General features: G+C 41.6%; 1 protein-coding gene across 2 annotated transcripts in view; it reads left to right on the plus strand.

The window, feature by feature from the left end:
* THSD4 (thrombospondin type 1 domain containing 4) overlaps window positions 1-16,857 on the plus strand; it is a 243,561-nt gene that overhangs the window by 34,809 nt on the left and 191,895 nt on the right. For both annotated transcript variants that reach the window (XM_053988291.1, XM_053988292.1), the window contains exons 4-5: window positions 2,182-2,597; window positions 12,582-12,993. In XM_053988291.1, the coding sequence (XP_053844266.1) occupies window positions 2,182-2,597; window positions 12,582-12,993 (828 nt within the window). The remainder of the gene's footprint in view (window positions 1-2,181; window positions 2,598-12,581; window positions 12,994-16,857) is intronic.

A 16,857-nucleotide genomic window follows, 5' to 3' on the forward strand; every position in this document is an offset into this window, starting at 1 on the left:
TAAATTTTACTGCAGACTGAGTTCAGACCAGAAGAGTGTCTCTGTTTGTAGTCATTACCATTTTATATCTGAGGTAGAACACATTAATGCATAGTGTAAGTATGGGCAGTGAATATTCACTGGAAAAATCACAAACTGAAGAATAGTTTGTTTAGTTGGTCAAAGTGTGAGCCAGTGGTGTTCTGTTATTGGATATGGAAGCAAATGTAGCAGCCAGAAAGACCTTGCTGCATGTTCTAAGTTTGACATTATGTGGTATTAGGTTGTACAGGCTATTGGATTTTAAAGGCTGATGCCAAATGGGGTATGCACAGGAAAAAAGACATTAAATACAGAGACATCTGCTCCTGTTTTCAAATGACATGGGAGAAATGGGTAACATATCACACTAATGCAGATGCTTTTTATTAATCAGGAGTCATAATTAAATGCAGTTTTTTCTGTGGTTGGTGATGAAAGTGTGAGAGCAACCTCAGATGGGGGAAATGTTTCAGATTATGTAGACAACAACTGACTATTACACAGCAGCAGCACAAACCCTGTGCTGGCTTGCTTGTTGTACTGTGATGCTGTATTCAAGCCGTGCCTGCAGACCACGTTCCAGCCCAGCCTGCCCTGTGTGCAGGCAGCTGATGAGGAGGGTGTGCTCCCTGGCTCACTGGGGCACAGCTCAGTTACCATGGCGTGGTGCCTGTGATGAGAGACTCAGCGTGCAGATGGAAATCTTGTGCTGCTATACAATAGTGTTTGAGGTAAATTTATTAATGGAAGTCACGGGTTTAGGTTCTCATGCTGTGAAGTGGGAGAAGTGACAGACAGACAAGGCTGGCTTTCCAAAGCTCATTTTGAGGTAGCTGCACTAGAATAGGGCTGGAGAGGTAAAGCAATCATGTTTGTGGACAGTGCCTTTTCTTGTCTCCCAGCTGAATTGATGCATGTGTGTTCTTGTGGGTACAATGCTTGTTCAGAGTATTAATAAACTACTTAAAGGATGCTCATTTAAAAGAATGTTCTGCATATTAATAACTGAGAATCAGATATTGGGAACTTGCTTAAAAACTTGTGATCCCACTTGTTGGTCAAGAGAAGCAAGAGAAAAACTGCAAGTTTGAGTACTTTGCTCAGTGCAAAATACTGAGAAATCCTGACTGTATCTAGCTCCAAGAATGGGTAAACCTTGGAGATGGGGATGGGTGATTGTAACTTCCTGGCTGTGCTGCTACCTTTCCAATCACAAGGTCAGGATGTTTAAAATATTTGGCTTGAGGGGTTAACTCTCCTTGTGGAAAGACCCTGCCCTTCCTAATCCATCCTAGCTTCCTTCATTAGAAGGATCTTCTGCCTTTGCAGTTCTTTCTTTCACTTGCCTTGTGCTGCTGAGTGGTGAGTATGGACTAAGTGGCACTGAACTCCAGACCAACAATTTTCCCCATCTTTTACTGAGATTTCTGTGAATGTAGGATTGAGTGGGTCATCCTGAAGTGGTAATGTGAGGACTGGGGTAAGAGTGGTAATATAAGAGTTAACACTAGCAGCATTTTGGGTTGGTTGGAAATCAACTTGTCCTCTTACATTATTGCCTTTGTAAAAAGTTCCACATTAGATGGGAGTTCCTGAAATATTATTGCAACCACCAGCACTCTCCATTGTTGAAGCGTCAGAGTGCAGCAGAGCACTGAGTGTCTGTTAACCCAATTTCATTACCAAAAATGACCTTATTTCCTGCTTTTGGTAATATTAACACATTTCCAAGCTTTGCATCATGCAATTTTTCCATTGCTGAGAACAAAGAAAATCTATTTCTATCCAGATAGTCCAAAAGAAAAACCAAAAAATGACCCAACCCAAAACACCAACCAAAAAAAAACAAAACAAAACAAAACAAAACAAAAAACCCACAAAAAAAAAAAAAAAAACAAACCACCAAAAAAACCCCCACCACAAACCCCCCAAAACCCAGAACAAGCAACCCCAAACTTTTTGTCTCAACGGTTGATGGCTGTAGGAGACCTCCCCTATACCGGCAGTCCTTTGGCAGGCATGGAATAAGACAAGTTACTTCCTATGCCATTCTACTTCTCTTGTGACTGCGGAGTGAATGGCTGAACACCGAGGTATTCGTGCTCCCCTCTTAATTCCAGTGTGAATTCCGATTCCTAAGCCTGTGCGTTGTGTCCGCAGGTTCCGCAGAGGATAGAGGAGCAAGGCGATGCACCCGAGGACAGCAGCGGCGGAGTGCCCGGCCTGTGGGGCAGCTGGGGCCCCTGGTCCGCCTGCTCGCGGAGCTGCAGCGGGGGCGTGATGGAGCAGACGCGGCCCTGCCTGCCCGCCTATTACCGGGAGCGCGGCTACCGCCGGCCGGGCCGCCACTTCCCGGCCTCGGAGCGCGCCCTGGCCCACCACAGCGCCCACCACGAGGACTCGCTGTCCGCCTACCCCGGCCACGTCATCTCTGCCATCCGCACCTCCGTGCCGCTGCACAGGAACGAGGAGCAGCCGTGGGCCGGGCTGCGGAACAGCAGCCAGGGCGGCCGGGCGGCGCTGAGGGGCAGCCGGCACTCGCAGGGCCCGCGGCACGGCGCCAGGCCGGACAGGAGGTACGGGCGTGGCCGCGGCCTCCTCCCGGCACTGAGGGCACCGGGAGCTGCGGCTCGGCGCGCTTGCAGGGAAGTTAGTAGAGAGCGAGAATGACTTTTACAATGTTTGCTGCCTTCTGCCTTACTGCCTTCAAGGCCCTCCCTTGATTACTTACATGATGTCCAAGGACAGATGTAATTAATCTACCATTTAAGCAGATTCCTTTTAAGATTTGCATTGTGATTTATTGAGAGGTTTTCCCTTTTCTACTGCACTCTCATTTGACATTTCCATTAAGTATCAGAACAAATAACTGTTTTCTAATTGTATTCTTAACTCCATCAGCCAGTCTGATATTAATTGGTTGGAAAAAAAAATCAACTTTTTTCATAAAGGATGGTCAGTTATCTGTTGACTTTAGTTCTATTCAAGACTCTATTTTTGCTTTGTATGTCTATTTGTTGCCTTTTTGTTTTCTGTTTTTTATTTTTTTCTTCCTACCACCTTTTTAAGCAAAATTTCCTATTTGTTTAATACATAGAATATTTTAAACACTGTATATGTTTTTATTAATTTCACAGTAACAGCCTTTAAGGCTGGGTGAAGCTGTGCTGTTACAAGTAATTCCAATTAATTTTCCCACTCTGGAAAAACACTTCTTTATCCATTTAGATGCCAATCTATCAGATTTTTTTTTAATATATATGTGTGAAAGGAAAATAGATGTGTTTCCAGTCTGGAGACTGAGCAGAACAGGCATGGAGATCTCCTGGGATGGAGCACTCCTTAAATGTCTCTTCTCTCTGTCTTTCCTCTGAATATGCATTCCAGCAGCTCTCTGGTTCTTTCCCTCTCAGCTGTCTTCTGGGAGATGCATGAAGGGAAGTTTTTTGGGGTAGCTGACAAAACCAACCAAACAGAGAACACCCCAGTCCTCACCTGCAAACATAACCAAAGAAACCTTCCTTTATATCATCTGCAACTTTAAGATTCCTAGTGAAGCAGTCAATTGTAATTCCCTTTTTAAAGATATTCTGCTGTCCTTAACAGCCTAAGAAAGAATATTACCTTGAGGCAGTATTCCAGCCTGACTGGAATAAGACAGTAGATCTCTGTTGCTGCTGATAAAGACATTCTCAACCCCTGCAAGAAACTCTGTCCATATAAAAGAATACTTGAAAATAGAATTAACCTCTTAAGCTCCTGCCTGTCTCAGTGAAGCAAGAGTTTCAAAAATTGGGCCCAGCTGAACAGATGTTGATCTTCTCTGGTGTTGCCAATTTGCTTTGTCTTTCTGTCAAATCCATGCAAATGTAGCCTAGGCCTGTTGAATATAAATTCAGTGTGGCACTGATGGTCTTACAGAAGCTCAGGGAGTGCCAGAGACAGGATTAGTAGTGTTAACATGAGTGCATTGAGACAATAGTCATATTTTCTTTTTTCTGTTTTCCTACTTAGAATTGGCTATAATGCACTTCTGTTCTGGGCTGTGCAGTGTGACAGGCCCAGGTTTGGTGCATGGCTGGGTTATTGCTGGCACTGGGAGCCTGGCTTTGAACTGTCAGCACAAAGCCATCCAAAGGCTCTTTGCTCTAGCCCTTGGCACCTCTGTCTCCCAGGGAATCCCAGCTGGCCTGGCTCTGCAGCAGCCCCGCTGCCTCTGCTGGGCTTCCATCCCCACGGGCTGTCCCTGCTGCTCTGGTGGCCTCTGCAGGCCAGCACAGACTGGAAGGGTTTGGAACAATCACTGCAGGATTGGCTGGAACCCGGGATGGTGAGCAGAAAATGATACTGACTGTGTGCAGAACTGAAGCTGTGGTATTTCCTAAGAAAGGCCTTGTCATTTGAAATATTAAAATGCTCACTTTCCTGTATGATGGAGGTGTCTGCTTTTGAAAATTCTTGTGCTTTCCTAAGCACAGTACAAGCTTCTGTACCACAGTTGATTTTCCACCCCCACACACTCTGCCCCTTGGCAAAACACTGGATTCAAGGTCAGTGTTTTAATCTTACTTGCATAATAAGTTATTTCCATCTTCTGTTAGGAGGTCCCTGGTGGCTTTAAAGCCTGTTGTATTGCATAACTTTCAGATTCCTTGGTGGTGACTGTAAAAACAGAATGAGAACGAAAAATGTTGTTTGAAAATGGAATAATTTTGAATGACAAACCTAATAGTTTTCCTTGATTTACAAAATCCAGAGTAAAAACTTTCTATATAAAGGAGATTACTGTTCCTATCAGGTATATGGAAAATGGATTTCAAAATGTGAGTTACTCTACACATTATTTTTATATACTGTAGAACTGGTTAGTGTTCACTAAAAGGATGATATTAGAAATTCATGTCAGGCTGTTAAATAACACTTGTGTTTTCACAAGTACAGTCAGTGGAAACTTTTTGGGGTATTTCTATTTACTGTACTGAACTTTATATAAAAGCTGTCATTTTAGCAGACTTCCATAAAACAATAAGAGAGGAATGGATATCTGTGACTGAGATAAGCTCACATTGATAACATGGTAGAATGAAATTGGATGGCTGCCAAGGCAAAAATTTTCGACAGCAATAGCAGCCCTATACAGCAACCCAGTGTGTTTGTATCATTTACCAGCAAGTGGAAATGTTCTCTGCCTGCTTCCAGGCAGCTGACAAAGAACTGATTAGGTTTTTTTGGTCAAAATCCAAAATAGAATTTGTATATAATAAAACTTGCTATACCTTGTCTTGAAGAGGGTATTCACATTTTCATCTTTTGAAACTTACTTTAGTTAGGCATTAGCAACCAAAACTGCATGAGAAGTTCAGGGAGAGTGAGGTTTGAGGTACCTACAATTAGAAGCCTGGTTTAAAAAATTTCAGTGCTCCCCTCTTTATCTCAGTGCAGTAAGAAGAGTTCTTGCATGATTGTGTTAATTACAATAACTGTTTGTACACTGGCAAAGGCAGAGAGCTCTCCCCAGCTTTGAAGAGCTGAGTTTCCTGTAGCACAGACTTGGTTTGTTATTTTTCACCTAGCTAAAACACATGAAGCACACCACACACTAAGAACAAACAGGAAAGAGGAGATAGTGAAAAAATACTGAAGCATTTAGACATCTTTATTGAGAGGCACATACGGAAAAGTAATAAGGGCATGCAGAAAGATAAGATGCTTTAAGAGAGAAAACACATCTTGAAAAGAAATATTATTCATGGACTAGGTTTTAGTACTTCTTAAATATTGCATTTTCAATTCTCTGTTTTGGTGATGGAGAAGACAGAACCATAATTTCTCACCGATGTGTTTGAGTGTAGGACGTTAACAGCTGCCACCTTCACTTTCTCTTCACCTAGGCTTTGGTGGCAGAGCAGCAAACCTCAGTGTCCACTTGTGTAAGCATGATATGTACTTTGTATCTGGGGTCATAGGAGCAGGAAGAAAAGAACTAGAATTATCACCAGAATAATGAAATAACTAAAGCATTCTTGCGTAAATAGTGCAAGTTAAAGAAGTATGTTAATAAGGAAAGGGCTTCCCTAAAGCGTTTCTTGTGTATTTGGAAGAAGAGTGAGAGGAGAAATTTGCACTGAGGAAATAATTCAAAAATCATCAACTCACATCAGCTCTGGGTCTTTATTCTGCTGCCAGCAGCTGACGTGCAAGTCTGCTGTGCTGCTCTGTACCCTGTATAGGGTCAGTTTGCATTTCTGGACCTTTGAGCGATGGAAAGGAAGAGTGCATCATTTAATGTCAAACCAGAATTTCCTTTCTGAAAGTATTTCTTTTGCCCCCTCCCACAGATGCTCTGACCAGGCAAATGTAGGTCACTCTGTTAACAGGTCTACAGTTAACTTTTAAAAGGACAATTCTGTTGTTATTTCCTTAACCAGTGATCACAGTTGTGATGCAATTTCTGTGACCTGTGCTAGTCAGTTTTGATTCCTAGAGGTGGAAAAATGTGTGACTGCTGGACCTCCAGGTTCAAGAAGGTATTATTTTCTCAAGTTGTGAGGCTTTTTATTTATTGGCATGAGTGTTTGCTTTTCTTAGTATCTGGAGTGAAACCCAGCTCAAGTACTTAGCCACCCCTCTTTTCGTTATTTCTCTCACAGAATGAAAATGTGATGGATTTTACCCCAAGGCCACTATGATTATAAAAGCTTATTGTGGGTTGGTGTGTGTACAGAAGGAAGATAGAGAGAGAAGGATTGGATGCCTTTGTAAGGATAAATTTTACAGAAAGATCTAAGAGCAGCAGTGGTAATCAAAGAATTCATGTTGGTAGCACTTGGGGAATGTAAAGCCATGTGAGGAAGGTGTTTATTTTCCTTCTGAATAAAATTCCGGACAGGATCTAGTAGCAATAATGGTCAAATGAGGTATTTCTTCACAAAATGAGTAGCTAGTTGGGATGGTTGAAGCCTCAGGTTGACTTTTTGCTGTCACACTTCTCATCAGGGTATTAATCCCCATGACATGCTCTAGGTCTCATTATTTACCAAATTAATACCAGTTTTTATTATGCTACTGCAAGCATGCTTTGAGTGGGATTACCAGAAATAAACCCCTAACACAATATTGTAATTGCAAACCACCTGAGCTTTCTTACTCTTAATACTGACCATTTCAACCCTTCCTGAGCTGGGCTCACTGAAGGAGGGGAAGTGAGAGCACTGCTGCTGTTTAGTTGGGTACTACTGAATTATTGCTCCTTCAGTGAGGGCTAGGAAGAACCAAACCTCCTATAAGGAGGTAAGGCAGCTCAGCAGAGGTAGGGGATTACTTGCATTGAGTTTCTGCTGGTTTACCTGCTAACTGTGTTGTTGCATTGTTCAATCAAATCTTAAAGAGGCTAAGAATTGCTTGGGATCAGAGGTATTGTTGAAAAAGAGGATTGAAGTATTTGGGTTTGAATTTTGAAATTCTATCTCAGTGTTGAAAGTCACATAAATGAGGTTATACAGCACTTGCTGAGAGATCAGTAAAAGCAAATATACTAAGTTATTGTACTGGGCATATTGCAGCTATGCTGAGCTGGGGTATCAGTGGTGATCTCTGAGGATGGAAAATTTCATTTAAGATAGTTCACAACTCCATTAATTAAACCTGTTCCCAAGAGACAATTTATTTAGTGACCTTACTGTTTGATTTTACTGTCTCAGAAAAATGTAAATATCTTTTCCCCCTAACATGATATAGAAATGAGAGTTTTTGTGGTGTAATGTGGTATAATCCATTTTTCTTCAGAAGAAACACTTTTTAGGCATTGTTGGTTACTATGTGAATTCTAGCAGTTGAATTTTTTAGGACAAATATGCTCACAATGATTTTACTACTTTTATGTATGTGTGATACATGGAAAGCAGTGCATATCCACAAATCATGGTGTGGTTACCAAAGTTACCATGAATGTAAAAAAGGCAGTTAGTTCCCTTGCTTTATTTCATGAAAATGCCAATAATGAGATGCAGTGACAGCCTGCCCTGTTAAACTGCCCCACAGTGTGCTGGTGAAGGGAACAACGTGCTGGAGTGTGACACAAGTCAGTGCTGGTGAAGGGAACAACGTGCTGGAGTGTGACACAAGTCAGTGCTGGTGAAGGGAACAATGTGCTGGAGTGTGACACAAGTCAGTGATGGTGAAGGGAACAACGTGCTGGAGTGTGACACAAGTCAGTGCTGGTGAAGGGAACAATGTGCTGCAGTGTGACACAAGTCAGTGCTGGTGAAGGGAACAATGTGCTGCAGTGTGACACAAGTCAGTGCTGGTGAAGGGAACAATGTGCTGGAGTGTGACACAAGTCAGTGCTGGTGAAGGGAACAATGTGCTGCAGTGTGGCACAGGTTGGTGCTGCTGAAGGGGACAATGTGCTACAGTGTGGCACAGGCTGGTGCTGTTGGCCCTGCTTTGCAGTGTGTGATGCTCTCTCAGAAGGCTGCCTGAGCTTTTGTCACCAAACATTTCACAGAGGTGTCTGCTCACTGCTGTAAGACCAGTTTCTAGATCAGTGAGCAGACAGGCATGCATTTTGTAACATGAAGCAGTCAAAGGGCTCCCTTCTTTCATTCATGTTTAAGTGATTTTCTCCAGATTGATTCTGAGCCAGTGAAAAGTGAGTACATGGAATGCAGAGCAGCACAGGCTGTGGTGCAGTGGGAGTGCCAATGCATGGTGGCTTTTGATGGGAATCAACCTGACTGGTGGGAGCTCTCCTTGAGTAGATAGAAACCTGTTCCCAGATCCAGTAGGTCAGTCATTTTTGTTAAAAATGATTCCTGTCAAAGGATCTAAAAAACTGTGAGGTGTAAACTCACTAACAGTTATGAACAGTATAAGACAGTTTATTTTGTGACTTAAGGGGGAAAAAATTTATGGTGGAATCTTTTTAAGTACACCTTGTTAACTGTGTGCCTAATAATATATAAAGCATGAAAGAAAATTAAAAGCAGTAGGAGGGCTGGAAAGTAAATGATTGACTTGGGCAATTGTAGGCCAGTCACAGTTTTGAATTATGGAGGAAATGCCACGGATTAAACATGCATGTCTGAAATTATTTTAAGAACTTTATCTAGTAATAAAAAAAGTAATAAAAAAAGTACATTAAAAATATATGCCCATAGTGATCCTGTTAGCAGAAACTTACAGAATTAGGACCAGGATTTTTCCAGTTTGGCATTTTGTGTCTCCAAGGACTTTTCCATCTCCCTTTTTTTTTTTTCTTAATTATATTTTAAATATTTGAGTAATATTTCAATAGGTTCATTGCTGACAGGAATAGCCAATAAGTCACTTTCATTTCTTCAGAAAAAGAATCAAGGCAACTCTGTACTAAATACTTGAACTGTGAGTAGCTGGGTAGTGTCCTTTAAAACCTGTCAATTAATTACAGTAATGTAGTGCTGCGAAACAGATAATTTGCTATGACCTCAAGTATTAGATTAAATATTGATGTACTTCTCCACAGAAATAGATTTAATTAAGTTAGAATGTGTGTAATTGATTCAGTTATAGAGAATTTGGCCTACTGTTAAAACCATGATGAGTAGAAGGGCTTACATTTAAGCCAAAGAGCTTTGATAGGGGTATAAGGGGACTGTGCTCCTTTAGAAGTAATTTTCTACCCAAAATCAAAGAACTGCACTTTTGGAGCATTTTTTGAAACAGAAATTAATAACAACAACGCCAAAGCACAAATCAGTATAGTTTAAAAGACTTTTGCAGTGATAAATAATGTAGAATATCTTTTGGGAAATAAAGTATAAATAAAATTTGTTACCTGTTTTCTGTCTTTTCTTCCACTTTCATCTTGCCCATAAAACCTCTATTTCTGCTGATAGATCAGTGTTAAGTTCAGCTTGAGTAGGTGCTAGCTCTGGGTTGGTTGCTGTGCTGATAGAGCACAACCACAGCCAGCAACACTTCAGAGAATGGATTATAGGCAGCTGCTGAATTCCCAGGTGAGGAGAACCCACAAGAACCTGGAAAATGCTGGGCCCTGGGCACCCAGAAGTGCAGCTGCACTAGGCTCACTGAGGACAGGTGTTTCCTTAGCATGTTAGAGGACTTCAGTGTTCATTTCAGGACAGGACTCCTGGTAAAGGAAGCCTTTGAAGGTTTTGAAAAAAGCTTCAAACTTGACCAAACTCTGCACAAAATTAAAAGAAAGGTCTAGGTGTTGTTTGTACTCTATCTGAGGTTCTATGATGAGATTCTGTTGTCTTTTGATTAGTGTGGTTGTTGTGACTGGGAATACAGGGAAGAAAACCATCTCCCTCTGCTTGTGAAATTATTTCTGCCAATAGACAAGAAAAAATCTTGGGGGAAAAAAATCTGTAATTCCTATGCAATCCTTTTTCTCCTTATCCCTGTGAAACTGGTAGCTGAATGTTGTTACCTTTCCAAAACATTATATTATTTCTTCAGGAACAGTGAAAGGTTGTGAATTGAAAATGTGAGAAATCAGAAGCTTCTTCAGGTTCATTCTAAGGAAACTTTCCAGCAATTGTACAAGTCTTCCTTGTTGTCATAAATGAGTAGTTTTGCTAATGTTCACCCTTGCAGTTTTTCATTTACAAGAGAAGTACTTTGATACTAGAAGATAAGATAAATGAAATGCTGAAAAGCTCATGGAAATACATTCTTTATTCTGCCTGACATCAGAAGAGAAAGAAAATGAGTTATGCTTCAGCTGGAAGTAAGCCAGGGAACCTCCATTTAGAGGCAGTGGGAGAAATGTAAGGAGAAGGGAAGTGATGGAAAAAGGGAAAAAATGAAAAAGGTATGTTGGAGAAAGGCTGTGTAAAGAGCACTTAAGAGAAGAGGTAGAGGCCCAGGAAATTTGTAATCTTACCTGTGTATTTTAAAGACACTGTATATCCTTAGTTCAAAGAGGGTTTCTATTCAATATAAATAACCAGCCCACCAGCTCTGAAAGTGCTTCAGTCTTGAAGACCACTTGAGCTTCAAAGCATTGTTCTTAGCATGAAGTCTGTGAGGCAGTGATAATGCATTGATTTGCCAAGGCACACGTTTGCTTATGGCTAAAATTAGAAAAAGCTATGACAACCAAATTCCTTTTTGACTCTGCTAATGTGCTAAGAGGGGCCAGTTCCTACTATTCACAGCTGACATATTCTCAGCATGAGAGAAATGGTTAAAAGTTAGGACAGTAAGCATGCTACATCATCATCATCATAATCATCATCATCATCATCATCATCATGTTTGCTACAACCCTTACATTAATAGCACAAAACCTGATTTTCTTACTTGTCTGGGCAAATGCATTTTTTGAACTAAAGAATATATTTAGGTTGGCTTAAGTTTAAAGGGGCCCATCATTTTTGTTATCAAAGTGCTAAAGAGATTTGTCTGAGCAATCAAAGAGGTGTATGTGTTTATGAGAATTATGCCCAGAGAAAGGAGATTGTCAGATCTGCATTAAACAGCTGTTATGCCTCTGCTGGAGATGAACAGAGTAAATCAGGGATGTCTGCTGGCTGTGGGCAGACAGGAATTACATAAAGCTTTTCTGCAAGGCAGTAATTTACCTTTAGATGGTAACTCCATTCTTGGTGGCATTTTGCCCCCTTTTTGTCCTAGTTGACTGCAAATATAGTTGAATACTTGCTTTCCTCTTATTCTGTCTTGCTCTTCTTCAGTCTAGGGAGCAACAGAAAAACTAATGCTGTGTAATCTCACTCCTGTTTAGATCTGGCTAAGTAGGTACAAGGCTCACAGGTTCTCTTTCTTTCCTCTCCTGTATAGTTCTGGGAAGCTTTTATTTCCCTCCCTTAATACCAAAAACCATTATACTACTCTCTCTGCTGTAACTACCAAAAGCTTCCCTCAACAATGACTGTCATGGTCACAGAGCAGATTAACAGGGATAAACTGTTCAAGAGTGCTGGTTGCTTATCTGCTAGGGCAAATCAGCACTCTGGTTCACACATCTTGAGCCAGGAAGATTGATTAAAAGCAACCCGTGGCCATAAGGCTGGAATGGGAGGTAAATGACTTTCAGGGTTCCCAGCTAGCAAGAGTCCTGGGAGAATATAAGACTCGGGAAGAAAACAAACCCAAATAAAAACAAACCCAAAGAAAGGTCCCTTTGATCTGGTGGCTGTCTGACATCTGTAGCACTTCTGTTTCTAGAAAATAAAAGTATGTCAATTTATAATCTCTGGTTTTCACTGGAGTTCAAGTCTGTTTTGCATATATATTAAAAACATAAATGTATTTTATGTACAGAAAGAATTTTTTTTTTCTTTAATGGTGTCTTCCTTCCTGAGCTGCAAATGTCACCCAGAATAGCTGTATTCACTCATTGCTCTGAACTGGAAGAAATGTTTTTTGCCAACTTACTTGTCAGACTGCAGTGTTAGGATCAAGGCCTTCTGAGATTCCTAATACATCAAGCTAGACTACATCTTGTTCATATTTATTATAAATCTTGTAAATACCTAAATGCTCCTTTGCTTATGGAGTCAGTAACTGTTTTATCTCTCTTTCTCTGTTTTTAGAAGCAGAAATGGAAATCCTATTGGTCCAGGAAAGTATGGCTATGGAAAAGTGCCATACATTTTACCTTTACAAACTGATACTGGCCAGCAGCCTCAGAAGCTGCGGAGGCAGCGACAGTCGTCAAGGAGCCACCTGTTCCAGCAGAGCCCGAGTCTCATGAGCCCCTACAGCCAGGCAGCTGCTCCTGCCCTGCAGCACGGGAGCCTTTACCAGGAGCCAGGTGGGCCCCAGGCAGGACACCAAGTGCTGGGGCCCTCGGTTTTTCAGTCCCCTTCGTTCCCTGTATCTCAGAGCCTGTTCCACGGCGGTGACTCCAACCCTCAGGCCCTGCAGGGCCAGCCCCAGCCCCAGAGGGCTGCAGCCATCGTGTGCATTGGTGCCTACAAGCAATATAAACTCTGCAACACAAATGTAAGTCTGCTTTTCCTGTGTTTCCTGTGTTGGACAGCTGTTGGTTTTCCCTAGTATGCAAAATGTTCACCTAATCGTCAACTTAAGTTGAATTTTTTTAAAAAATTAATTTAACGATTATTTTTGTGAACTTATTTTAGAGTGTCTTGGGGAATACTGAAAGTAGATCCATGATATTACATTTACCTAATACTGTACCTTCAAGGGCTTTAATCAGTCACTCACCTACCAATATGCAGAGTTCTAATTTGATGAAACCTGGGAACATGAAGGAATTTGAGGTAAGTGTAGCAATTGAGAGAGGGACAAACATGGGCTGAACAATGAGAATGCAATAATGGTGGAAATTGTTAGTTGTAATTGTGGTGAATGGACAAGGGAATGAATTTAGTGTAGATTTTTCTCTTTCATTCAGGGTTGTGATGTTATTTTGATTTTTGTGTGATGAATGTGGATTTTCATGGTAATTCTTAAGTATTTGTGATTCACAGTGGTGAGGAGTGGAGCGTGTTGGGTTTGCGTGGCCAGGTTTTGGTAGAGGGGAGGGGTGCGGGACAGCAGGTGTGGCTTCCATGAGAAACTGCCAGAAGCTTCCCCCATGTCCAACAGGGAAGCCAATGCCAGCCAGCCCCAGGATGGAGCCACTGCTGGCCAAGGCCAAGCCCACCAGCCATGGCAGTACCATCCCTGTGATGCTGTACTTCTGAAGGGAATGAAGCTGTTGTGCAGGTGTGATGTAGCCAGAGGAGAGCAGAGTGAGAATGTGTGACAGGAACAGCCCTGCAGAGGCCAAGGACAGCAGGAGGTGCTCCAAGCCCTGGAGCTGAGATTCCCCTGCAGCCTGTGGGGCAGCCCATGGAGGGCACTGGAGCAGGTGATGCCCTGAGGAGGCTGTCACCCCATGGAATGCCCGTGCTGGAGCAGGCTCCTGCCAGGGACCTGCAGACCCATGGGGAGAGAGGAGCCCACACTGGAGCAGGTTGGATGGCAGGACTTGTGACCCTGTGGGGACCCACGCAGGAGCAGTTAATGAGGGCTGTAGCCCATGGGAAGTGCTCACATTGGAGAAGTTGTGGAGAACTGTGTCTCATGGGAGGGACCCCATGCTGCAGCAGGGGAAGGACTCTTATCCCCGAGCAGCAGCAGAGACAACCTGTGATGAACTGGCCATAACCCCCATTTTGTATCCCTATGCCACTGAGGGAAAGAGGTAGAGCTGGGAAGAAGGGAGGGCTTAGGGGGAAGGTGTTTTTAAGACTTGTTTTACTTCATGCTCTGATTTTGATTGCTAATAAATTCAGTCAATTTCCCCAAGTGAGGTTTGTTCTGCCCATGACAGAAATGGGTGAGTGATCTCTCCTGATCCTTATCTCAACCCATTAACCCTTTGTTATATTTTCCATTCCCTGTTCAGTTGTGTTAGGGAGTGATAGAGTGGCTTTAGTGGGTACCTGTCACCCAGCCAGGGTGAAACCACCACAGTCACTAACAAGCCTAATGTTTTTCCATTAAAGAAATTGAAAAATTGAGTTTGGATAGGCGATGTTATGAAGGCTGTCTACTTCTCAGTCCCTTAAGATGAGGTTATTCTTTTGTGAGTGCTATTCATGTTCTAAACAGCATTTAGAGACAGCTCCCAGTAGCCTGGACCACTCCAGTGCCTTTCCGTGGTGCTCTGAGCATTCTGTTTCAGATGATACTTTTACCAGTATTCAATTCTATGTGCTTTGATTTTAATTTCCTAATTTATAGGAGTGAAAATCTGTTCTCTGTCAATTTTTAAATAAAACTTAATCTGTTACTATTTGGTTCAGAAATGTTTGTCTGGGTGTAGCTGCATGCTCCGGGCAGTCTCCCATTGTATGTGGGAGGCAAGTGAGGTTTTGTTCTTTGTCCCCATTAGTGGTTTTCATCCTGCTAAAATTTCCAGTTTCTGCCTGCACCCTTTTAGTATTTCCCTAATAGTATGTCTTCCTAATATGTTTTTCTTATTTGTCCTGCTAATCTTAGTGTTGCAAAGATGAAGACGTCTGTATTTGCATATTAGAAGCAGAATATTCAGGAGAGATCTGGATAAGTTGACATGACAGGCCATATTTTTTTTGATAGGTGAACATCTGATTCTTCTGCCTCCTAGAAATCCTTATTTGTTTAGTGGAACCTGCATAGTGGAATATGTAACAATAGAACACAGGATAACAAAAACATAACCTAAACAAATCAGACAAGTTCCTTTTTACTTCTTAGTTATGACTCTTGCTTTATTTATGAATAAAGTTCATTGATTGAGACTAGAGCAGTTGATTGAAAAGACCTAATGTCAAGAAAGCTTTAGTGTATTTGTCTGGAATGGAAAACATGAATGGCTAATTTGAGCCTCTGAGAATAGTCTCTGGGACAAATTCCTCTTTCGAAAAACACTTTCTGTTTTTTGAAGGAAATAGGAAATGACCTTAGTGCATGGGCATTAATTTGGAAAATTTTCTGAGCTAAATTTGCTCACTGTGTCCAAGTGATACACAAATGTCCCAGTCTTTATTTCATCCCTCACACATCAGTGCACAAAGTTGGACAGTATTCTGCCTGACTTAATGTGACAAAATTGTTTCCAGGAAAAGAGGTCTTTTCAGAGGGCAAGGGGTAAGAGATGAGGAAGTTAGAAATGAGGTGGAAGAAAAAAGCAATCTGAGATTGCCAGGGTATGGAGAAGGAAGGTTTATAGAGAGCATTTGTTGAGAATGGCAAGTGGGCTGGAGAGTAGAGGGCAGTGAGCTTGTGAATTGGACAGTGGTTGGACATGCAGGTCAGCATGGTGAGTGGTTTGGCCATTGGCAAACCACTTCTATCTCTTTTGATAGAAGAGAACAGGAGTGAAAATATGTTCATGTTAGTTTTAGACTCTGTTGTTTAAACAGAAGAATTCAACAGATGAAAACATAGATGAGCACACTGCTACTGCCTCTTTGCCATTGTTGCTTGTATAAATACAGTTATAAAGAAATCTGTAGTGCAGTGTAGGGAGACTTAATAGCAAAGAGAAACTGTAGCTGAAGTAGCTTCTTCTAGCTACATAATGATATTCTTTATTTAGTAATGTTTCTGTTACTCTTGGAGAGGCTGTAATTGCTATTCAGGGTTATTTTGCTCCCCAGACTGTGGTAATTAATGTAATTATAAAAAAGAAGTTGCTAAGAACAGTTTTAGTATAAGGCCAGGATGAGAACAAAACAAGGCTGATAGTGTTTCACTTTGTTTGCTTGTTCTTCCTGATTAAATGCTTCTGCACGCGGGCTTTAATTTAATTTATCAGCAGTGACATGTACCAATGGTCTTGCCAGCAAGCAGAGAACAGTATATTTTTATTTCTTTCTTTTCTTTGATTCTTCCTGGAGCATACCAAAACTGAAAATCTCATTTATTGGAAGTATTCTGTTAACCCTTATCCTGGTGTTTGGCCACTCCCTCTGCAGTTTCTCCTGAGGGCAACTAATTAATAACAAATTAAGTTAATCTGCCTTGGTCCATTAGGTCATTTCCTCATTATTGTACATTTATTGTTTTTTCATTGATAGCTGAACTCATTTCACATGACTGACAGATTGATTCATTAAAGGTAAACTTGTGAGGTTTGGTTAGGGAGAACCTCGGAAGTGCTTGTATTTGTTCAAGTGTTCCTGCAGGTCGTTAAACCTATTTTCTTATTATATAAGTGGCTTCCTCTATTCAGCACCTTGCATACAAGCTCACCTCAGAACACACAGCTGCCTGTCACCCTCTTCAGCAGGAAACAGGCAGCAAACATCTCTCCTTACCTCACAAAACAGCTCTGGCTGATCTAACTGAAACCATAAGCTACCTGCAATA

Source organism: Vidua macroura, chromosome 12, assembly GCF_024509145.1.
Source record: "Vidua macroura isolate BioBank_ID:100142 chromosome 12, ASM2450914v1, whole genome shotgun sequence".
Lineage (NCBI taxonomy): Eukaryota > Metazoa > Chordata > Aves > Passeriformes > Viduidae > Vidua > Vidua macroura.